Genomic DNA, 26,738 nt, shown 5'->3' on the forward strand with positions numbered 1-26,738 from the left:
TAAGCTTTTGTACTCAAACTACATTAAAATAATAATTTTTGAGGTTTTTTTCCTCCTTGCTCTACTTGGTTTTGTGTAAATGAATCAAATACACCCTATTCTAAATAGGTTTACAACTAATAATAATAATAATTTATATCTTCTAATAAATATATAAAAATAAATGTATTATGTATGTGTGCATGTAAAGTTCTTATGGTTATAGATGCATACAAAATGTACTATTTTTTAATATTATTTTTTCACACTATGAAGCACATAAATTGCATGCATTAAGATGTGTATTTAAAAATAATAATTCCACCTCACTTTGTCTAGTTATTTGCTCACGATAATAGAAAATACATTAGTATTCTTCTGTTTATCTACCATGCATAATGTAACTAGTATCACATGTGTGCACTCATATAATAAATCATTGCAAATCATTGGAAAATAAATAAAAACTACAATAAATAATATCAACTTATTTTCATGGTAAATTTTGATAAAATATTGTGATAAATATAATTTCATAACATTTCCTAGGGGGTTGAAAAATCATTGTCTCCAATTGATAACAATGCAATAAATGCAAGGGTAACCCACCACATGCAAACACTGCCTCTTATGGGGAATCCACATCATATATTAGTGCTACTTCTTGCGGTAAATCTACTTTGTAAAATTTGAACTAGTGTTATCTTCTACGGTCTCTACGCTGTAAAGTTTCATAGATTTTACACAAAATACTACATCCTGCAATTAATTTATGCTCCTTGACTATTTAATGTGATGATAAGTGATAAGCATCAACTAGATTATCATATGTCAAAGCTAGCATTGAATGGGAACTATCCTATGGCTGTTTTGTAGGCTGTCCTATATGCCCACAAAGTTGTCATGAGCTTGTTGTCCTAGTCATTGCAAGAAGTAGAGACTACCTTTGTTTAGGACATTCACTAAGATCTTGTTTGTGGATTCAACTTGGCCGTTAACTTGAGGATAATATGGTGAGAACTTCCTGTGGATTATCTAAATCATATGCATATGAAGAATGCAAGTTGCCATTCCAATAACTATGCTTCACAAACATCAAGCCTACATAAACTACTTCATCATCTTGCTAGCTCTAATATTTGTCTCCAAGCTCCCTTGCATCCTTGTTATAACTTTCCAACCTTACATGAACTTGCATGCATCCTAGGAAGAAAGCCAATAAGTTCTCAATGTAATTGTATCCCAGTGGCATTTATAAACCAATGAGCACCACTGCTTTCTTTGATCTCATCTCCATTATGTAATGGGGGTTGATCACACAACAATTCTTTCTCATCATGTGATAATCCCACATGCTACATTGGGTAGCCTTCTTAGAAACCTTGGATACTACACATTATTGCATATATCTGGTCAATATAAATACTTTGGCAAATCTTAGAAACAAGCTTCTCTTTCGACATATATTGGTCCTTTTTTCAATATAAATACTTTGCCAAATCTTAGAAACGAGCTTCTATTTCGACATATATTGGTCCTTTTTTCATTCTCACATCCTTGGCTACCTTTTTCAACATGAGCATAGTACTAGCATCCTTTAGAACATCCTCAAGTGCATACTCTAGTAGATGAGAGCCTTAATAGACCTCATACTCAAGTTCTTTACCTATACTACCATTTGTATTGTCATCCAAATGCAATCCTTGCATATACAACTCATTAGAAGAGTGTACGTCAAAAGTAGAGGAAAAGAGAACAAGTGGAAATTATTATTCATTCACATCACTTCTCATGTACTCTTGGCATCCAACATGCTTAACATTGTCTTTCCTATTTTGTTGCTTATCCAAAAGCATCTTTTCAAAAGAAGAAGCATCATCCAAATCCAAAGAGTCATTCTCAAGAGTTTCTTCCTCTTCTAGCATACAAGATTGGTGCTCAATCTTATCTTCTTTAAAGAAACAAACTTCCTATACCATTTCTATAACCAACTCATTATCTTCAGACCCACAAGCATCACGAAAATAATCATCCTATCCCATAAAATATCATCAAAACCATAAGAAACATCAAGACCCACCTCACAAAACAAAGAATCCAAACAAATATCATCATCATTATACAAAGCACATGACATTCCTATGCCATCACAACATGAAAGGAATTATGGAAGCTACCCCTCTTCTATATCACTACAAAGAACAATAGTGCCTGCATTAAGACAAGCTTTATCCATAGCAGAAGAAGCATCCAATGATGTACATTCTTTCCCTCTTATCTACATATATGTATACATTCCATTGACTGAACACTACTATCATATATCCCATATGCAATGTCCTGTATTTTCCACCATAGTGAATACAACACATCTTTGTAATCCTCATAATAGTATCCCATCTCCTTGATCTCATTGAGACAAAGCTGGTACAAACCTTGAAACCTCCTGCATGACTAATCACTCATATCAGAACCTATAGGGGGAATCAAGAAGAAACTTTGTAAAAACTTCCATAAGCTTTCCCAACTTTTAATAATATCATCTAGCACATAGCTTATAACTTTCCCTGAAAAAGCCTCTAATCCCTCTAAAGCAAAATCCAACTTTGCTTCACTCTCCACAACCTAGAATATTTGCTATGCATTTCAATATCATACGTAATCATGCATTGGCATTTATAGAGACTACATGATGTAATAGAATCTAAGCAAGCACTAGAGAATACACAATAACTATAATAACAAATGAAATTGATTTAATTTCAAAAAGACTAATATAAAGATAGCTCTATCCACCCGTGCACTTCCACTATGAAGCTTAGATGGCGATTCAAATAGATGATAGGCAAAGAGCTAAAGGCTAGTTGCTGGAAGAACTTAGAGTAGGCAAAACATGGATTGACAATGGCATTGGAGGGGTCTTCCTTTTCTAGCTCTTCGGAAGGTAGTCTAATTGGCTTGTTCAACCATATTATGAACCTTTCCTACTTCACTAGGGAATAGTTTAGGAAATATTTCCTATAACTTCCATATCTTGCAACTTGACACGTTGCGCCTCGAGTTGCTACCAACATAGCTACTCTATCTAACCCAAAGGCTATATCCATAAAGGTCACACTAGTAGGCATGTAGCTCATGGAATTATTGACAAAAGGATAAAAGCATAGTTAGGGTGTATTTGTTTTTCACTATTTTAGCAATTTGAATCAAATTTACACTTTTAAAATATTCCTAGGATAGTGTATGCTTTGAAGTATTTGTCTAGAAGTGTCGAAATTTCTTATATTAATTTATATAATTGAAAAGTACTTTAGTTTAATTATAACATTGATTCAAGTAGCCTATTTCATAAATAAATTAACTTAGAAAAGTGATGTTTGTTGAGATGGCAAGCTCAACACGTGCGGACATTGATGAAGGACCGCCTGGCTAGATGAGTCCACATGTCTACACTTAGCACGTTGGTGGTCATTATGATACTTACATGGTCACTGACTTATAACTTATTATATTTAGTTTGTTACACCTACCTACAACTGGCAAATATATAACACCAGTCGATTAGTGTAGTCGGTTATGCACTATTTGAGTTAGAAGGCCAGTTTCATTTATATTGTATCTTATCTATACTTTGTGTACATTGTATAGTGTGTGGAAGAAGAAGAAAATATCAGCAAGAAAACATTTTGGCCTCTATCTCTCTTCTTGTGTTCTTGAGTGAGCTTCCTCTTGTATATACAATGCGTGTTTGGCGCAGCATCTCAAACAAGTCTCCCCACCACACGATTCTTTACATGATATCACACTCGTGCCACTGAGAGAGGTTGATTTCAAAGGCTGAAGTGAAGGAGAAGAAGCAAGGTTCAAGCAAGCAAGCAATGGGTAAGAAGCTCTCCCATTCTTCCACTCTCTCTCTTGGATAGTGCTAGTGGAGGCACCGGAAGCAGGGTCGAGTAAAAATCTTAGATTGCTGTGAGATTTGGTGTGCTAGCAAATCATTGTATATTCTGCAGATAAGCCCTTAAGGCCTTTCTGCAGTTATTTTCGGCGTTTGAGGTCGTTTTAGGCCTCGTTTTGGACGCAAGGTTGCGGACAACAGTTTCAGGGTACACTGTGATTTCGGTTGTATTGACCGAACGTGGGTGCGCAGGTTACAGATTGCAAATTTTTAATTTTTGAGGTGTTTGTAGGAAGTGAACATAAGGTTTATTTGGAAGCAGATTGGAGATTATATGTACTATTGAGCAATCAGTGAGAAAGGTTGCCTGGTGTATTACTATGCACATGTTGTGAAAGATTGTAGAAGACTAGCTTGCTATGTTGTATCCTTGTTTGTGATAATGGCAGAGAACAGTGGAAATCCCATTATTGAGAAGATCGACAAGAAAAACTACCCTTCATGGAAGTTCCGTGTGACGAACTTCCTCATTGGAAAGGGCCTTTATGAGTTTGTCTTAGGTAAAGAAAAGGAGCCAGAGCTGGGTATCCCTTCAACTGCAGATGAGTTAAAAGCATAGAACGTGGAATGTGAAAGACAAAAAGGTGATGTACTGGCTATTTGCAATCATTGATAATACTATGTTGGGATATATCAGGAATGCAGAAACTTCACATGCAGCTTGGAAAATTTTTGAGAGCATGTTTTCAGTAAATACAAAGGCACGAAAGATTCAACACAAGAAAGAGTTGAATGCTTTGAAGAAAGGAACAACTACCCTTCATGGAAGTTCCGTGTGACGAACTTCCTCATTGGAAAGGGCCTTTATGAGTTTGTCTTAGGTGAAGAAAAGGAGCCAGAGCTGGGTATCCCTTCAACTGCAGATGAGTTAAAAGCATAGAACGTGGAATGTGAAAGACAAAAAGGTGATGTACTGGCTATTTGCAATCATTGATAATACTATGTTGGGATATATCAGGAATGCAAAAACTTCACATGCAGCTTGGAAAATTTTTGAGAGCATGTTTTCAGTAAATACAAAGGCACGAAAGATTCAACACAAGAAAGAGTTGAATGCTTTGAAGAAAGGTTTATTTGGAAGCAGATTGGAGATTATATGTACTATTGAGCAATCAGTGAGAAAGGTTGCCTGGTGTATTACTATGCACATGTTGTGAAAGATTGTAGAAGACTAGCTTGCTATGTTGTATCCTTGTTTGTGATAATGGCAGAGAACAGTGGAAATCCCATTATTGAGAAGATCGACAAGAACAACTACCCTTCATGGAAGTTCCGTGTGACGAACTTCCTCATTGGAAAGGGCCTTTATGAGTTTGTCTTAGGTGAAGAAAAGGAGCCAGAGCTGGGTATCCCTTCAACTGCAGATGAGTTAAAAGCATAGAACGTGGAATGTGAAAGACAAAAAGGTGATGTACTGGCTATTTGCAATCATTGATAATACTATGTTGGGATATATCAGGAATGCAGAAACTTCACATGCAGCTTGGAAAATTTTTGAGAGCATGTTTTCAGTAAATACAAAGGCACGAAAGATTCAACACAAGAAAGACTTGAATGCTTTGAAGAAAGGGAAAATGTCTGTCAATGAGTATGTGTTGAAGGTGAGGAGCATTGCAGATGCTTTAGCAGCGATTGATACAATGCCAGATGATGATGATTTGATTTCATCCACTTTGAGTGGCCTTAACAATGAGAAGGAATAGAAATCATTTGTTACTTCAGTATATGTATAGAAGCCATTTCCAGATTTTGATGAGTTGATCTCTCTCATGATTACTGAAGAGATCAATATGCAAGGTGATTCGTCTAAAAGAAATGGTGAACAGGTCCAAGAATTTTACTCGAGTTGAGGAAGGGGACCTGGTAGATCCTCTTCAAGAGGCCGTGGTGGTATGGAACGTGTTGGCGATAACCAAAAAAACAGGTTCAATCAATAGTTTGGTGAAATGCAGGTTTCTGGAGGCAGAGGAAACTTTAGAGGCAGGGGGAGCTCTAGAGGAAGTGGTGGATGGCAGAATAGAGGTTCTAGAAATTCTGCTATTATTTGCCATTATTGTGGCAAAACACGCCATATTGCAGCCCATTGCTATGCAAAGAAGGATGATATTCGTAGTGGTAAATTGCACTAAGGAAACTATGCATCATCTTCACAATATAATGAAGACAAAAAAGAGCGTCTGTTTGTTATGCAGCATATGAAGAATGCAGTTACAGGAAGAGGGACACATGATGATGTATGGTATGTCGATTCAGGTGCATCTAATAATATGAGCAGTAATATTGAATGGTTTAGAGAGATGCAGGACTTACAAAACCCAGGTTATGTGCAGAGGGGTGATGATTCATGCCACCCAATTTCACACATTGGAAAGGTTCCCTTGTCCTTGTATGATGGCCAGACAAAGATTCTGACAGATGTATTACATGTGCCATCAATTACAAAGAATCTAGTATCTATTGGCCAAATGGTAGAGCAGGGGTTGCATGTCCGATTCAATGCAAAAGGTTGTTTTGTAGAAGACTTTAATGATAAGTGCAGGTTGGTCGCAAAAAGAAGTAGAGTTGGCCGAATGTTCACTTTAGATGCTGGAATATCTGCAATGGATGATGCTATGTATGTTAAAGGAAAATGAGTAGTTGCAGATATTGAAATATGGCATAAACATATTGGATATGCAAATGTGCAAAGGCTGAAATTAATGCAGTCCAGAGGATTGGTTACAGGGTTTCCTTCTTTTAGAGTTGTAGAATTGCATAAAGTCTGTGAAGCATGCCAGTTTTGTAAGCAGGCAAGACAACCCATCTCGCATGATAGAGAAGTGAGCAGAAATATACTTGATGTAGTACATACAGATGTTTGGGGGCCTACACAGAATGTATCTCTTGGTGGCAGCAAATACTTTGTCACATTTATTGATGACTATTCAAGGAAGCTATGGGTATACTTCATGAAAGAAAAGAGTGATGTGTTTGAGCACTTCAAATCTTCTAAGGCAGCTATTGAAATAGAAACATGCTTAAAAGTGAAGTGCTTGAGATCATATGGAGGGGGAGAGTACCTCTCTAATGAGTTCAGTGGCTTCTTGAGGACTCATGGGATAAAGAGACAATTTACTTGCAGGTATACCCCACAACAAAATGGTGTTGTAGAAAGAAAAACTAGGCATATTGCAGAAGTTGCACGGGCATTAATGGGTGAAAATAATATGCCCAAACATTTTTGGTCTGAGGCTCTCCATACTGCTGTCCACATTATGAATAGAACTCCCACAGCTACAGTTCATGGGATGACTCCTAAAGAGTGCTTTACTGGCAAGAAGCCCGATGTATCACACTTAAAGGTATTTGGATGTGTTGCATATGTTTATGTGCTAGATGAGCTATGAAAGAAGCTTGATCCAAAGGCTGAAAAATGTATGGAGCCCCAAGAGGAACACCAAGGAAAAGGGAATTCTCTTGCAAGAAAATCTATCTTGTAACATCAACAAGCTTTTTTATTAGGTTTTATATGATCACAATGAAGAAAAGAACAACAGGCACAACAAATCTTCATGCAGCATCATGTAGATCTCCCACGGATTTGATAGAATCAACCATATTCTTCAACATCTTCACAAAATCCATCAATAGAACAAAGAAAGCAAAGGAATACACCATCTTTGAATGGAAATACATCACATAGTATTCATCTTCAATATCTTCATAGTCTTCTCTCTCAATCTCTCATATACAATCACTCTGTTTTAGTAGAATTGACTATCTTTGACTCTCTCTCTCTCTCTCTCTCCATCAATAGTACATCATATCCTCACTACAATCTCTCATAATCACTCACAATAATCCTTCTTAGATCGTGGATACCCCTCCCAAGAAGGAGATTCTCGTGGTTCGGAGATTCACCACTGTCACTTCACTCCAGTCTTTACTTGAGACTTCAGCAGCTACTTTTTTCACTTCTTTTAGCTCTTTTGCACTTGTATTCACCTCTTTCCAAGGCTAGAAAACTTTCCCAAGCTACACATACATTCTATAAAACACATACAGAAGCATACAGAAGGTCTACAGAACAGTCACAGTACAGTACCAGAATAGAGACAGTACAGAGACAGAAGCTCTACAGAAGATCTACAGAAGGTTACAGAAGGTCATCAAAACCTCATAACTCATACTCAAACCATTCCAAACTCTCAAAAACTATTCAATAAGCTTTCACAAGATCTCAATCTTCCATGCTTCATACAGAAGACAATCAGAACAAAACAGAAGCTATACAGAAGGTATACAGAACCAATCAGAACCAAACATAACATCATAGAACCTCATATCTCCACTGAAAATCATCATGAACTTCCAAAACATAATCAATATCATCCAAAACACTCTCAAACCACTTCCAAACCAATCAATCATCTCATAAAATCAACCATTCAGCTCTTCAAAAAGAACAAAAATCAACCAAAAAATAGGTCATTTCAACACTCAAAAGTGTATTTTTATTGGGTACTCTTTAGAGCAGAAAGGGTATCGTTGTTATAACCCTGTCATAGGTGAGTTCAGAGTGAGCAGGGATATCATCTTTGATGAGATGGACAGCTGGTATGCACCTACTGGTGATGTATTAGATGATCATAATGATCAGGACAGCTATGTGCAAAAAGAAAAACAAGAATCATAGATTCTTAGTGGACCAGAAACATCATCTGATACTATACCTATAGTGATTCCTTGGTCTAGGAGACTAAGGAGTAGTCCCACATCTTCAGGTGGATCTATAAGTGTTGCAGGGAAGGACAAAGGAAAGAAGAAAGTGCTGGATGGTAATGATGCATCTACCAATCATTTGGGATTTGATGGAGATTCTCGTGGTTCGGAGAGTTTGGATGATGAGCTTGGCATTCCTTTAGTTAGGACACCAGGTATACAGAGAGCTCATAGTAATGTAAAAGCTCCATTGAGTGATCAAATGGTACACAGATCTAGCAGGTTCAGATACCCTATTAAAAGATTTGGTTTTAAAGGTTATGTAGCTCATCATTATGCTTATATGATGAAACTAGTTGAGGATGTTGAGCCCACTTGTTTTGAGAACGCTGTTGGTCATGCTCATTGGGATGTAGCAATGGATGAGGAGATGGTTGCATTAGAAGCCAATAAGACTTGGGATCTGATACCCTTACCTAAGGGTAAGAAAGCTATTGGCTGTAAGTGGGTTTACAAAGTCAAGAATAATGCAGATGGTTCATTTAGCAGGTATAAAGCTAGGTTGGTTTTAAAAGACTATGCTCAAACATATGGCATAGATTATGAAGAGACATTCAGTCCAGTTGCTAGGATGGCAGCTGTTAGATTTGTGATTGCCTTGGCAACAGCCAAAGGTTGGAGTTTGCAGCAAATGGATGTTAAGAATGCCTTCTTGCATGCTGAATTACAAGAAGAAGTGTATATGGAGCAGCTAGCAGGTTATGAGGATTTAGAGCATTCCACACATGTGTGTAGGTTAAAGAGGGCGCTCTATGGGCTAAAGCAAGCACCTATAGCATGGTCTGAAAAGATTGGAGAGTATCTTGTCAATATTGGATTTTGTATTTTTGATGTTGATCACTCACTTTATGTGAGAAAGGGAGATGTAGGTTTGGTCATCATAGTCATGTATGTGGATGACTTGATTATTACAGGTGACAGTGACAATGGGATTGCTGAAGTTAAGGACTTCTTGAAGAAAAAGTTTGAGATGAAGGATTTGGGTGAGCTGAGATACTTTCTTGATATTGAGGTGATCATATGTGATGAGGGTATATGGCTATCCCAAAGTTAGTATGGCTTAGATATGTTATCCAAGTATGGTATGATTGCATGTAAGCCTCTTTTAGTACCATTGGAGCAAAATGTGAAGTTGAGTGATGATGTTGGGGATGAGATAGAAGACCCTACTATGTTCAAGAGGATAGTAGGGAGTTTGATTTACATGACTATCACAAGGCCAGACTTGAGCTATACTATTGGCCTTTTCAGTCAGTTTATGCAGATGCCTAGAAAGCCTCATTTGGATGCAGTTAGACGTATATTGAGGTATGTAAAGTCCACTTTACATTATGGAATTTTTTATGAGGCAGGTAAGGATGTATAGGTCTTTGGATACACAGATGCAGATTGGGCTAGTAGCATGTCAGACAGAAGATCTAGAAGTGGATTCATGTTTTCTCTTGGTAGTGTAGTAGTTAGATGGAGCAGCAAAAAGCAACCTACAGTTGCTTTATCGAGTACAGAGGCTAAGTATAGAGGTGCTGCTATGGCAGCATGTGAAGTGGCATGGCTGCAAAAGTTATTAGGTGATTTGGATGTGCAAGGAGATGGCCGAGTTGTCATTCATTGTGACAACATGAGCAACATATAGCTAGCTAGGAATCCAATGTTCCATGCTAGGACAAAACACATTGAGGTGCACTACCATTGTGTGAGAGAGAAGGTACTTGCAGGAGAGATTGACTTGGTATATGTCAACACACAGGATCAGATAGCTGACATTTTCACAAAGGCATTGGGTGTAGAGAAGCTTCGAAAGTTCCGAAGCTTACTTGGAGTTGTAGAGATAGAATTGAGCTTGAGGGGGAGTGTTGAGATGGCAAGCTCAACACGTGCGGATATTTATGAAGGACCGCTTGGCTAGATGAGTCCGCACATCTACACTTAGCACGTTGGTAGTCATTATGATACTTACGTGGCCATTGACTTATCACTTATTATATTTAGTTTGTTACACCTACCTACAGCCGGCAAAGATATAACGACAGTCGATTAGTGTAGTCGATTATGCACTGTTTGACTTAGAAGGCCACTTTCCTTTATGTGGTATCTTATTTATACTTTGTGTACATTGGACAGTGTGTGGAAGAAGAAGAAGAAATCAGCAAGAAAACGTTTCGGCTTCCATCTCTCTTCTTGTGTTCTTGAGTGAGCTTGCTCTTGTGTATACAGTGTGTATTTGGGACAGTACCTCAAGCAAGTCCCCCCACCACACGATTCTTGACAATGTCAATGACATTGTCTTGGGTACCACCTAACCATGCTTTTACTTGAAACAGAAATTGTAGAAACTACATGGAATGTCGAGGATTGAAAATGGCCCTTGCTTATTACTCCAAAGGTATGAACTTATAAATTGCCTATAAACAAGAGTACGGAAGGGATACCGCTACTCTTATGATAAAGCTAGACTAGTGATAAGTCAAGTTGCATTGATTGAGCTTATCACTCTCAGACTTCCAATTTCTTGTGTCATTGTTGCTTTTAAAAAGTATTTGACAAATTGATGGCACACAATACAAGTGGACTACATAATAATCGAGACTTTTCTCTCTTGGATGTATACTTTATAGTATGGCTTCAACTTTAAAAGTTGTCAACTTCATGATACTTTACTACTATATAAAGATGAATAAACATTAACTTCTTAACTTCTCACATCACATGTATACTACTACCCTCAACTTCCTTGAAGTCAGCTAGTCTTTACAAGTACAAAAGATAGTCTTTACTTGCCCTTACTCTAGCCTCCGGCATAGATCTGCACCAGGCAGGACATTTCTTGATTGCTTATCTATTGGGAGTTCTTCCAAAGGGTTACACATTGTGAAGCTTAGAGGCATTGCAGAAGGAAGGCTCTTGGAATGTGCAAGCTGGGACAGCATTTGTGGATGTGCAGTTTCAGGAGGAGGTGAAAAGTGGGAAACTTTCTTCATTGAAGGTGGTCTCTCTGACATTCAACAGGTCAATCGAGGGGGCTTTTTCCCCGTGAGGTGACATGCCGCTCGAGCTCCATAACGTGGAGCTTCTAATTAGCCAGGCTATCAAGGAGGCGAAGAAAGATTTCAAGAAGGATGTGGATAATGCCTTGAACCAAGAAACCCGCCGGCTCCACAAGAGGATCTGGCGACTGGAGGAGATGGTGAAGACACTCATGGAAGAGAAGAGGAATCTCAAAACCGACCTGGACAAGCTACAAACGGAAGTGTCACATCTACGGGAGGCAAGAGAGGATGCGGATTTCAAAGCGGACCTCCGAGAGGCTATCACGAAGGAATGCCGAGAGGACCTCCAAGTATGCATTAAAACCGAAGTTGAGGTTTCGAGAGAGGGATGGGAGGAAAAAATCAAAGCAAACATGAAGGAAGAATTAGAAGGGAATAAGGAGGGGTGGATTGAGGTAGTGAAGAAGAACATTAAGAAGGAGGTCCAGGAAGAAAATAAAAAGGAGGAGGTAGTCCGGGTTCAGGAGACCTTAGAGGAGGAGAGGCTCAGGAACGCGCGTAGATTGAACGTGCATATTACCAGGCTCCCCGAAGGGGACTCTTCGGAGGAGGACGCACGCGGGCTATGCACCCGACTAGGGTACACGAGCATGCGCTTTACTCAGGCATGGCGTGCAGGAGGAGATACTACTAGGGTCAGAGCTCTGATATTACATATGAGCACACCGAAGGACAGAGCCGCTTTCTTTCGGAAGCGGATTTCGCTTCGAGGGATGACTGGGGCTCCCACCTTCATGGATGAGGACCTGACTCAGATGCAGATTGCACACAGACGAGCATGCATGCCACAGATACTCCAAGCACGTAGAGAAGGCCGTAAGGCCTTCTATCAAGATGGCCGGATTTTTATAGATGGACGCCCCACCAAATAGGGGGGCGTGGCCTATGAGATGGGGCAGAGGACTCTACAGGAGACCCCGATACGTGTGGCAGTTTGGAACTGCAACGGCTCCCTATGGTCACGACTGGACAGACTTGAGGAGATTTTACCCGACCATGATGTTATATGCCTCACAAAGACACATGAGAGCCTAGAGAGCGCATTACAGGATTTGAGTGGGTATCTGCATACTGGGCTACTACTAGGCAGAGCACATCTAGGGGCTCAGGAGGGGTGGTAGTTCTATTCCGTCAGGGGATACAGAGACATATCCAGTTAGTGAGACGAGATGAGGAGGCCAGTTACATATGGATCAGAGTGTAGATATCAGATGAGAGATGGATCTATATGGCAGTATGCTACTTTTCACCACGAGGGTCCAGATATGCTACTACGCAGGGTGATATTCAGGCCAGAGATTCCCCCTCCCCTTATTCATAGCTCTCAGAGGACATTATTATGTATTCTAGTTTGGGTGAGGTCTTCCTTATGGGGGACTTCAACGGGCGCACATAGAGCCGACAGTGTGAGAGTTTTGATATGGAGCAGCCAGAGATCATGAGAGCATTAGATCCTGAGGAGTTGGGGATCAGTAGGGAGTCAGCAGATACTGCGCCAGACGCCACAGGGTATGGAGGGCATTTACTTGAGCTTGGTAGTAGACATCATCTCGTTATTTATAACGGGATGGCACAATGGCCATATTCAGGAGGTCTTACATGCTTCCCACATGGGAGGGCGAGAGTACTGTAGATTATCTGCTCGGACCGATTGATGGGATGCATACTATCGAGTCCTTCGGCCTTGGGAGACTTCCACTCGGTGCCGATCACACCTTTCTCAATTTCTCACTCCTCACCTCATTACCATCACCACCTGCAGATATCATACCCCACATGCATACTACCATACACTTCACTCATGAGCTCTCACATGTTTACTCACAGCATCTGGAGGAGCACATCACGTCACTTGATCCATACGCACCCCTTGATACACTGACCACTGATATCACACGCATTCTGCATGATTCTGCTACACTCAGTTTTCCACATCACACATACACGCACCCCCCTCGGACCGGTACCATGCCACAGAACAGGTGGTATGATGATGAGTGCAGAGATCTACGTCGACAGCTACGCGATTTGGAGGCCAGAGGAGAGATCACACACAGACAGGCGCAGAGACGCATGCACTGCTTGACCCACCGTAAAAAGCGGGAATGGGAGGAGGAGAGATATGGGGATATATACCACCTTCTTATGAGCAGAGATTGTGTAGAGGCATGGAGGTAGATCAGAGAACCATGCTTACCCACACCAATACATGACCCTGTAGTATGGCATGGATACGCATAGAGTTTATATCATGTACCCGCACAGCCGCTGTTACCCACACCATGTACACCGAGACCGGGTATTTCATCCTTTTTCACCACTAGTATGGTGAAACATGCTATCTCACGGTGATAGCATGGCCGCGCTCGAGACCAGTTTGATCTTCAGGCAGAGCATATTATATATGGCAGAGACACATTGGCTCCACTCATTACTCACCTCTTCAACCGTGCATTGTCTGAGGGGTTCCCTGACTCGTGGACAGAGCACACCATTGTACCTATCCACAAGTCAGGGGATCCTATGGATCCTAACACATATAGGACCATCATGATTGGGCCAGTTTTGGCCAAACTTTATGGCACGGTGATGGAGGAGGAGCTTAGCACGCTGGCAGAGAGAGAGTGCATGCGCACACCCAGACAGGCAGGGTTCAGACATGCATTTTCTACCATAGACCACATCTTCACTCTCTGTTGTCTGATCGACCAGACACGAGTGAAGAAACAGAGATTGTACATGATGATGACATGATGACATGATGGCACATTATTATACATAGTTCTTGAGCATATCAGAGTAGGGATTCATAGAGATTCCGAGATATATGCAGACCTATATGCCACATCGATTGAGAGTTCTTATTGGACAGCTCAGGGTATCATCACATCAGCTTATGATTGAGAGTGGCAGAGCTAGTGGCATCCCATGGGAGGAGAGGATATGCCCCCTTTGCAGATCAGAGGTGGAGAGTGAGGAGCATTTTGTTCTCAGATGCCCGGCATACTCAGAGTTGAGATCTAGATACACATTGAGCAGCTCACTTCAGGGATGTATGATTGATATGGATCAGAGATCATTTGGCCGTTTTCTGGGAGAGGTATGGCACATCAGAGAGCAGAGCACACAACGGGTCCCAGTCAGAGAGGGGCCCAGCCAGATGACTATTACACAGTTCTTTCAGACAGACAGAGTGAGAGCTACTGTACTAGCCTCCAGCCAGACCTCTGGGCTCACACTACAGTAGGCTGAGGACCAGCATACCCGACGCCACACGAGGATCCGTGGGTTTCGGACCTCACAGCCACAACGACAGGAGATCTGGAGGATTCTTGATCTACATCGACAGCAGACTGAGATCCGACGACACTCGACACATTGGATCTCAGATCTCCAGTTTGCTCTTTCTCCACCGCCGATGTACCACATCCTGCATCCAGGAGGGATCACCTACTATTAGCAACTTCGACGACTGCTACTACATCCCAGGATAGTATATCTCCCTGCATCTATTAGATATACACATCGCACCACTTTATCACAGCCGACAGTTGTTCCCCTATCACAGCCGATATTTGTTCCCCTTTTGTAGCCATTATCTGGAGTACCAGAGCTACATACGCACATACACATACACGACACTTATCACACTCACAGCACCGTATTTTCAGTTTCTAGTTTTTAGCTTTTCATTCAGCACTTTTATTTTGGATAGCTAGACCTCATCAGTTGTATCACAGTTTGTCTCATAGGCCAGTTTTGGTCTTTAGAAGACGTTAATATAACTTTCTTTCTTTCTTTCTTTCTTTCTTTCTCTCTCTCTCTCTCTTTCTCTCTCTCTCTCTCTCTCCCCCTTGTAGCTCCCATCTTTTCACACTTCATATGAAAATATGATCTCATCACTACATGAGGTTGATTTCGTCTATTCATACCCAAAGAAAGTTCAAACTCTCACATGGAGTTTTTTTCTATATTCAAATGATTTATATGATGGGAAAACAGGAATATATTCCTCAACTCTCTTTCCCCACGTCCATCAAGTTGGTGGCTCAAACAATTCCTTCATCACTAGTAATACACTCATGTCGGCCCCTTATATGGTAGTCCATAACTTTGATATATATGAGGTAGATTTGATTGATCACCTCACACTATTCTCTTCTTGGTTCAAAGAATTGATGAATCCCTAATTAATGGCCCCAGGGGTCCACCTTATATAATACGTACGATACCACATGAGTTCAAAAGAAAGGGTATTATAGTTGGTAAAGTTTACAGGATTATATTTACAAAAGGGGTTTTAAAACTAAAATTTGAAAAAAACCGTAAGTTTAGTAAAGTAAAAGGGATCATTTAAAGGTCTTGTAGCATATAAAGAAATGGTATTTCTTAGTAGCATTTGAACACTTGTTATACATATGATTTCTTATAGGTGGATCACTTGGGGTCAATGGATTAGTAATATGTTCCTACTCTTTGTCATACACAAAGGCTTAGCACCTCAACAACATGTGGGACATCATGTTTAATAAATGACCTTTTCTCATCCTCTAATATTATGCATTTCTCAAGAAAGAATCTTATTACATTGGCAAAAGCTAGTCCAGCATTGATTGCAACCTTGCTACCTTAGAAGAAGGCCACCCTATCGACAAACTGAAACAACATTGATGTCTCATTAGAAAGATATATTATCCTGAATGAGATGATGAGCTTTCACAAACCCATGTAGACATCAAGTTACATGGTGAGATTGATCACATCCATCAATTACTTCCATGATTTCCTCTATAGTTATCATACTTGAAACATTTCTTTTAATGCTTTTGCTTTTGGATGTTATCATCTCTTTGCTCTACCAAATGGATACTTATTCTTGATATACATCTACATTTCTCTCCTTTTGAAGCCTATACCCACTATCTAACCTATCCTTCTTTATCTCTCACTTCCACAAAACCTCCATTTGAATCAAACCCATTTTTCCCTTGGACCACTTCTTTTCAATCATCCTTGAGATCAAAATATGATTGAAAGAATATAGTCAGTAGCAAAAAATAGTTATCTTTTGAGGCATTCAATCTTCTATAGTTCGAAGCATGTGTGTCACAAGTGGCTCTTAAGATTGCATTCACAAGGCTCTTTTACAAGTAGGGGAGATATAGATGTATTGATCTTTACAAATAAAAATCCTCATCAAGGAGACAGACGAGGAGAAGGGGCCCAATCAAATAAAGAGTCATTATTTTGTATTTATTAGTTAGAAAACTCACATGAATGTACTATATTGATACAACATGCTAGAATCCATGCATCCCTGTGTAATAAGGTATTACATCAATGATTCGTTCAGTAGGATAACAGGGATCACAAAATGGAAATGCAATTGCAAGGTTTTCAAGACTGCAAAAGTGCTGATACACAATGAGTGTTTCATATACAATTTGAACATGAAACCCCTCAACATGGATAGGCCAAACTCAAGGTTCAAGAGAAATGGTCAAATTTATAGGTTATTAGTATATTTTACAACATTTCTTAAGACAAGACCTCATGACAAGCACAATAAATCACTGTAAAAGCAAGATGCTTTAGTTGACATGTTAAGGACTTGAAGGACTCAACTTTAATTTACTTAAATGCAATATCTACTCAATGAAAATCCCCTCTAATAGCACATTACTTAAGAGGAGTAACCTCATATCAGCACTCTTTCCAACTAAATACCATCCACCTTCTTTGAAAGTGCTAGTCAATGGATGGAGTTGGACCCATTTCTATCTTCTTCTTGGATGGAAAAGAGAAAGGGATCAGTGGATCCCCACTACAAATTTCAATGTTTATTTATAGTGTTCATGGAGCTCTTTCTCTCAATCGATCAGTTTAGAAATGTGTCTCAAAATCCAACTTGTCTACAACTACAATCCATGCCTAACTAATATCCAACTCAAATTGATTCTCAAAGTTTTCATTTTAGGCTGCTAGGATGCATGAAGATATAAGAACAATTATTCACATAAGTGGTTGACTAAATTTCCTAAAAATAGCCATTATAAAAAATTATTAAATATTTTTTTGGGGAACTTAACTCCCATCCTCATGTTACAAGGATTAAGCACTTTTGAAGTCTAAAAAAAGTTCCGGTCCTGTGATAAACTTATTGAGACTTCATTATTGTGCAGTAAAGTCAATATCGTTATGAATTCTTGAAGTTGTTTGTCATGAACTACCTTTTAGACACTTCCCATCGACTTATTTGAGTTCTTTGGAGTCCTTCATATGTCAACTTTCCAAGAAGGGGCCAAATAGTTAGCATCATCATTGAATGGGGCTTTCATGACATTAAGAGTTATAGCAAGGCAGTTACAAGGCAAATACCAACACCAAATATTACAAAATTTCTTGATAGATCATAGCGATGCCTATTTTTGTGCTTCCTAGATAATTTGTTTAGGTAACACTAGTGAAAACCATGTGCATCATTTATAAGGGCATTTTTCAACCTGGCAAAAAGAGCCCATCAATCAAAAATTGGACTCAACACTCAACAATGGGACATCCGACATAACTTGCATACTTTAAATAGCTTATTGTGAGTACTAAGAGTATGAAAAGCTCATCATTATCATCATCTTATTCTTATTCTTCTTATCCATCAGAAGTAGCTTTCAATTGTACATTACAAAACATTACGGATGCATTGTGTGAAATACAATGGACAAATAGGGCCAAATATACACATTGAGGCCCAATAAAATCCTTCTTCAAAAAGCAATTCCAATAATATATGTGATTATCAAATAAGGATAAATAAGCAATGTGACCAAGAATTGGTCTTGCTTACATAGGGCTATGCTCTAGTTCATTTTGTTGTTGAGAGTTATGTCCATGATGTAAAGATTGTCTATGCCTTTTAAGACAATTACTTTAACATTTTCTCAAAAGTCAAAGTCAATAGCTATACTCATAAAATCTTACAAAATATCTTAGAATTAACATGGTGTAATAAATAATAAATACTTACCAATGTCTTCAACATTAACTACAAAACACTTCAGCACAAACACAATACCAAACCACATATTTAACCTCGGGTATGTTACTCATGAATATATGTGTGCATCATATGGGTTTAAAATAAGGTATTTTTTGAACTAAGAATGCCACATCTAGAGTTCCATGTGCTTTCATGTGTTTTTTCGTGTTCGGGATTGCTCTATATTTTGTAGTCAAAAATCTAAAAGTATTATTTCATATCCATGGATCTATAGTAAGCATGGATGTTCTTGTCGAGGTCAATGACTAGAAGAGCTACTGATATCTTGGAATGTTATCACAAATGCTAAGTTGTTCCATGCGCTTCTGTAGAGCCATTACATTCTTGGGCTTTGGCAACCCATTATCCTATTATCTCTAGATGCTTGCATGCTAATAACTAGATATTAATAGTGCTTGTAGCAAATTAGGAAAAACATGCCATGTAAATAGGGATTAGAGGTTGCAAAGTATAGTCTTAGTATGTTTAGTAGGCCACTATAATCAATAAATTAGCCTTAATCATTTTTAACGAACCATTGGGAGAATAAAAACAAATGTGAAAATGAATTGAGACTCTTTCTTTTAAAGGTTTAAAAATGATAAGCTTTAGTGATGGATTAACATGGTGGATCACCGTTATGGTTTTGTAGCAATCAATTAATGAAGTCTATTGATGTGGTGAGTTGGGGGGTGGACGTTTGGACGTGGTAGTGTTCCAAGCTCTAGAGTTGAGAACGAGAGCCAATGCTAGTGGCAATCTAAGGTTGGTAATAAACCTTTAAAGCTTATGGTTTAGAGCTTAATGCTATAAGCATGTGATTAAAATAAGAAATGAGCGTGGCAACTCTCAGTCTATCATGACACCAAACGATTTCTTTCTCACATAATTGATTATAAAGATGTGGCAAAATCAAATCCCAATGCCAATTGAAGGTGGTTTTGAACGTCAAGCCTCTAGTGCTATCGTTTGTTTGGCAGCTATAGCAATTAGAGCTTCGTCACATCATCCTTGGTAAGTTCGAGCAAAGGTATGATGGCCCCAAATAGGCACACATGTATGATGGAAGAGCTAATTATTAATAAGGAGCCCACACCCCCCTCCCCCCCCCCCCCCACTTTAGTAAAAATGGCTACTCTAACAAAAGATAAATCAATGCTCTATGCTAGTGATCTGTTGACTATGAGGGCAAATATGATGCCAGAGAGCATTGAGACATCATGGATATTACCGAGGCTGTAGTTGATGTTTAAGAGCATGTTGCATTAGACTTGAATAATTTCAAAGGTAGGTCTTTATAGGACTTAACCTCCAAGCCTTAATGGCTAAGGGCAGGATAAGCATCACGAGAGAGAGAGAGAGAGAGAGAGAGAGAGAGAGAGAGAGAGAGAGAGAGAGAGAGAGAGAGAGAGAGAGAGAGAGAGAGAGAGAGAGAGAGAGAGTTCTTTGATTTCTACTAGAAAAGTGAGAAATAAGGAGGACATAATTTCTTGATATTGATGAAGGTGATTTGACAAGGAACTTAAAGAAAAGAGAGAGAGAAAAAACCATGTATGGGTGAGCACCTCCCCCATGCATGTATTTATAATATTCAATTAGGCTTTTGTACTCAAAAGACATTGAAAGCATCCATTAATCTAATTTCTTGCTTTTCCTTTCATTGCACTACTTGCCTTTCTGCAAATAAATTAAACACACTATTCCAAATATTTTTACAATAAAAATATTATTTAGTCTAAAAAATCTATTGTGCATGTGCGCACACAAAGTCCTCCCTCTTACAGGCATACAAAACGTAATGTTTTTTATAATATTTTTCCATGCTATGAAGTACATAAATTTCATGTATTAAAATGTGCATTTTTCAATAATAATTCTGTCTAACTCCATCTCATTATTTGCTCACCACAATACAAAACACATTAGTATCATCATGTCTATTTGCTAGGCATAATGCGAATCATGCAAGAAATAAGAAAAGTCCATAATAAATAACATCAACTTATTTCCATAGTAAATTTTAGTAAAATACCTTTATAAATAAAATTCCCTAACATTCTAACCCGTATTAATCAAAATTAGACCAATTAATACTAAATCAAATTAATATACTAGTGACTATAGTTGAATTAATACTAATTGAATAATCGAATCAATACTAACTAACTAATCAACTACTAATGGAATTAGCTAACTACTAAATTACTAAACAATCAAAATTTTATCAAATTAATACTAAGTTAAATAATTAAGTGCTTACTATACTTGAGTAATCGACTAATCAAGTTGGTTCAAGAATTAAATGAATAATCACCTATCATATGAATTAATTCAGATGAATAGACATTGTTTTGATCAATAAATCGAATCAAGCTATTGAATAATCAACTTAGTTAATGTACTTAGTAAAACTCTAATCAAGTAATAGTAGTTACGCCAAGACTACTGTAATCAATTGAATTAACTACAATTAGTTGAACTAACTACTATAATCGAAATATCTACTTGAAGTAACTAATTGAACTAATAATCAATAACTAACTAACTATAATCAATAATCTAACTAAATATGAACCTAACTAAATGTTAGTCGATACTTAACTATAATCGATAATGTAACTAAGTGAACTAATACTCAATAACTAACTATAAACTATAATGAATATATACTAATTGTCGTTAACTCACTATATATAATCTAACGAACACTAACTCTAATCCATATCAGCTCTAATTGACAATCAAACTAACTATAGTCGATGGTGGCCCGATGATTAGACCATCCCTCAGATGTAATTTTCTAGGAAAAATAGTGCAAAGGTAGGCTGATGATAAATATTGTTACTATTCGGCCGGGAAAAACGCGTGGTTCCTATCACGCTGCCAAGTGGCATCCCGTTAACTCCTTAATCCGGTTAACCTGTTCGTCCGGCGCGCTGAGAGGTCCGCCGTCCGTGGACGGCAGAGGAAGGGCGCCACGGCAGGGGAGGTGCCCTTCGCGTAGTATATATTGTCGATGAAAGAAGATAGTTCCTATCCCATCTGCAGCAGGACCTGCAGCTGCTGAAAGACATCTTCAGCAAGGAGTAACAATTGGCCGCCCGTCCTGCGCGCAATCAGCATCGCGCATCACACAATTAATATAACTAAGCTAGACTAGACTACCCCTCCGCGGCTGTTATCGCTGTATGCTATGGCCAGCTGTAGATTCACATTGCTGATGCTCACATTAATCTGCGTAGCGACCACATGGGTGGGGTTGGTGGTAGGCTCCGATCCAGAGGCCACGACGGACTTCGTGTTGCCAGCTGGCACCAGCCAATCCGACATAGATGGCAGCTTCTTCACGTTCAAGGGCTTCCGAGGTGGTGCCAACGCGTCGGCGGGCATGTTTAAGCCGGTGAAGGCTTTCCAGGACCAGTTCCCGGCAGTGACGGGGCTGGGCATCTCCGCCGCCTTCCTGGAGTTCCCGGCGGGCTCCCTGAACCCGCCGCATACGCACCCACGCGCCACGGAGCTCCTGTTCGTTCTAGACGGCACCCTGCTGGTGGGCCTGGTGGACACCTCTAACAAGATGTACAACCAGACTTTGCAGAAGGGCGACCTGTTCGTGTTCCCTAAGGGTCTCGTCCACTTCCAGATGAACCCTGCCAGCTACGGCCCCTCCGCCCATGCCCTGGCTTCCTTCAGTTCTGCTAACCCGGGCACCAACTCCCTCCCCGGCATCCTCTTCGGCTCCGGCATTCCCTCCTCCATTCTCGCGCAGGCCTTCCAGGTCTCCTACTCCACCGTCTCCATGCTCCAGAGCCCCTTCCACAAGTGACTGATCGATTGGTATGTGCACTTACCGAATTGATTGCTCGGCCGACCGTGCTGAATACTGGTACTGATACTTAAATAGACCTTGATTTGATACGGAATAATCCACACCCAGACCGATAATTTGTTGCTCCTGGGCGAGTGGTGTAGTTCCGACTGATCATACTCTGAAGCAACAACGAGACATTGTTCTGTCCGGCACACGATGCTATTGTTTTATTGATGCTATTGTTTCTTTGTAAATTTAGTAATAAATGGGAAAGCTTCCTGAGTACGTCTTGGGTACGGACTATCTGCTTTACACGATCATCAACACCAGTGCGTACAACTTACACTTTCTAGAATTTTGTTCAGTTCAGTCTAATAGATAGTGCCAAGAATGGGCAAGCTGTCATGCAATGAAATGGCCGCGGTCGAGTGTCGACGTGTTAGATTTTTGGAGAGAGAGAGAGAGAGAGAGAGAGAGACACGGAGAGAGAGTTGACGAACCTCGTACAAACAACACTTGCCAACAGGCTGATAATTGAGAACATAGTGCAACCCAAATGATACGTTAGTACGTGAAAAGAAGATTTGTGAGAGAGCTAGAAGAGCAAGATGACCTCCTTTCACAAATTGTTTGACATAAGGATATCCAATGTCAATATGATTGGACGTGTCACTGACATGGGTGTTGGAGGAGAGCCGAAAGCATGCGCGAAAGGAAATACGTGAAGAGCTTTGAGAGGCTTTGAAGCCAAATGTTCTCTTTCGGTCCCAACGACAGCGTTCGTATATTCGGCTTCCGTTACCCGTTGTAACCCGTAGAAGAAAGGAAATATTATCCCGACATTTAGTTTACCGACAAAATGGAACCTTTGCATAGGTGAAGACATACTTGATGGTTGGCCCTTTTAAACGCGCTGAAAATAATATATATTGTAAACATGGAACAAAGATATTTACATAGCCTCTGAGAGTGAGGCTGATGGCAAGCATAGAGCTTTAGAACTTAGCAAGCGCTTTACAAAACACCTAGAAAGAGCTATTAGATCTCTTTAGGCTCCTACCCACCACCAAATTTTCAGCTTTAAACTTAGACCACCTGTCTTTGAGAACAAGTGGACATTGAAGTCGTCCAAATAACTAGTCATTCCTCAACTTCCAAATTTCTTGCATAGAGACAACTCTAAGCACATTGGAGAGACCCAAAGTCTGTACATCAAACTTGCCCTTGTCCCCAAATAAAACAAGCTTGCAATCCATAGTCTTATTAAAACCTACTTTCCTCACCCACTGTTGGAGTTATACGTCTTTAAGAACTAGACGTCTTGCTCACTACAAGATATAGGCCTTATACTGATGTTTAAAGCGATGAAAATGCAAATAACAAAATTTGCCCCCATTATCGCAAAAAGCGTCGTTATTGGCGATGCCATAGAACAGTCAATATTGGCGTCGGTATTGGCGTCGCTATCAACATCGGTATTGGCGTCGCTGATAGCTACCCCAATACCGACACTGATATCGACGGTTTGCGACGTGCGTAACGACACTAATAACGACGCGAGCAGTAAAATTTGCGACACTAATAGCGATGGTAACAGGGGAAAAAAATTGTGTGGTAGGGCAGCTATAGCACTGTGGGCTTTATAAGAGCCATACAAAATAGTTTCTGCACTACTGTGTACAATGCGCTTGCAAACAAAAACAATGTATACTGAAATCATAAAACTGATACATGAAATAAATACATGATCGCATAAAAAGTGATTGGTACAATCATGACAAGATATCACTAATACATAGAAAATGTCTACATAGATCAGGCGACTCACAAAAAAAGGTGTGTGAGCTCCAGGGATCCAAGGGTGAGCTACGCATCCTCGTCCCCTGAAAGCTCATCCCACAACAAAGGAGCATCGAACGGACTCTGCAGAAAAAGAAACAACACATCAGTCTACCATACAATAATACATTCAAATATCTCATGGTAACTACGGATAAGAAAGATGAGTGACTTATGAGGCCGACGTGTCTATACAATCGGTCGATCAATGCAGTGAGACCGTGCCTCTTTGCATATCGAGTCTCAAGGCCAGTCGGATCGCGATTTGTAATGGAGTGCTGCAAAGAAAAGAAAATGCCAACTGTTAGAAACATGATTGTCAGTACAAAGAATATTTTTTAAAAATAAACAAGCAAAACAAAAGAAAAACTTACAAAGTCCTCCAAATATGTCCTGTGACCACCACTCCCAAGATAATGGACCACTCCGTCGTACCCTTGCCGCCTTGCGCGGCTGACTCTAATGTCCTGGAGAATCTGTAGCCTCCTCCCTCAATCGGCACCAGTCGTCTGCATCTAACCACTCGGGCTTTGCAGTCCCACTCTTGATTGCCTTGCGTGCGTCGGATCGTCTATGTGACATGTATGCATGCATGCAATCCATCATTCAGTCTATAGAGAGTCTATCTATTGCGGCTGGCACCGCAAGGTTCTCGTGCAAGGATGCTACTATGTAGTCCTTGCTCCCCTCCGATATGTTCTTCCAATGATCCAAGACGTTGTGCCGAAAAACGTGTTGGCACAACTCTCTCATGCGAGCCATCACCCTCCTCCCCTCATCATTCATGATGATGGCTCCTGACCTACTATTGACTAGATATCCATAACCCCCTGGAGTCTGCCTAAGATGGGTCTTCTCCCATGTGCGTCCACACTCCTGGGCATATCTAGGAGACCCCTGTGCATCCGGTGTACCGATGGGGGTAATATCTCTCGGAGTAGCACCCACAGGGGTGCCACCTTACTGCTGACTGCTGCGCAAAAACCGGAGTAACTGGAGTAGACGTCCCCACAGGTGTGACAAATCCTGGAGGTGACGTAGCTCCAGCTGAATGACGAGACGGAGATACCGCGTCCGTGTCTCCACAGCATCCACGAGAGCGAGGAGTCGCACCTGTATCCCCTGTTGACCGCAGGCTCACTGCCTCTGTATCTTTGTAGCATCCCCCTGATCCCGATGCACTCCCTCCCTTTGGCCCAAGTCGTAAGCGTCGAGCTTGTCTGCTCAAAGTCGAAGCATCCGATCGCGCTGAAGCAGATATAGCAGAGCGCCCTGACGAAGACCGGGACAGCTCCTGGTTTTCCATCTCTCTGAATCTAGCGATCTGGTCTGGAGACATGCGTGCGAAGATGTCCTGTAACTCCTCATCGCTCATCCCTCGACTCATCCTGAAAATTTCACTTGCACAAATAAAAAATGATGTTAGAATTATCAATTTAAATCATACAAAGCACAACAATATAAATAATTTTAAAAAAATCTCACTTAAAATACATATCTTATGTACCCTTATAAGCGATTGGTCAACAAATTGAGTAAGTGGATGCTCCAAGTATGAAGTATCCTATGGTCCCATGTTAATCTCCTGACACAACTCTACATATACTGGAAGGTCAATAGACATGTCACCATAAAAGAATGAGTCCGCCTCATTCTCAAAGAATTCTTGGACTCCTGTATTTCCATCATTGTTAGCCGATGCTGGCTCCAAGCTTTCAAGGGCCTCCACCCCTTGCAATATCAACCTCTCTATTTGCATATTATTTTCATCTATGCTCGGAATATCGCTTTGATCATATACTCTTGCACTTCGCGGAGTTGAAGGTATAACATACCACCATCAAGGTTGTCGGGGGTTTGGATAGAAGATTACCTATTCACAAACACATACAAGAGAGTTCAAACCATTGTGACATAAACCATGTCATAATACAATTAGCAAGCAAATGAGTCCATGTACATGTTCACAATGGGTCGGCAACACAAAGGTGTCGCGTAGATCCGTCTATTTTTTTTCGGAATCTATTTCGAGAAATCCAGATGGACCTCGTCAAACTGTTGCTCCAGCTCCTCCAAGTACCACTTTGAACCACTGCACATCGAATAGTATCATGGAGAAGCTACGGTAATCCACCATAACAATACTTTGCAAGTTCCCAAAATACTCCATCTCATCCATAACCGTGTTTGGATCCGTTGCTCGTCACCGGCTCTCTTGCTCGAACCTTGCCATGACACCACAGTCCATTGTGGAGCGCATTTTGTCAATACGCTCCACGCGAAAATGCCGTCCGCACGACTACGGTGCAC

General features: G+C 40.2%; 1 protein-coding gene across 1 annotated transcript; it reads left to right on the plus strand.

Moving 5' to 3' along the window:
- Positions 1-21,833: 21,833 nt before the first annotated feature.
- On the plus strand, positions 21,834-22,892 carry LOC148012733 (germin-like protein 9-3). The gene has a single exon (XM_087669238.1). The coding sequence runs from the start codon at positions 21,975-21,977 to the stop codon at positions 22,602-22,604; it is 630 nt and encodes a 209-aa protein (XP_087525364.1). The 5' UTR covers positions 21,834-21,974; the 3' UTR covers positions 22,605-22,892.
- Positions 22,893-26,738: the final 3,846 nt, after the last annotated feature.

This window comes from Lygodium microphyllum, chromosome 27, assembly GCF_053477565.2.
Source record: "Lygodium microphyllum isolate KBCC chromosome 27, Lygodium_microphyllum_v1.1.10, whole genome shotgun sequence".
Classification (NCBI taxonomy): Eukaryota; Viridiplantae; Streptophyta; class Polypodiopsida; order Schizaeales; family Lygodiaceae; genus Lygodium; species Lygodium microphyllum.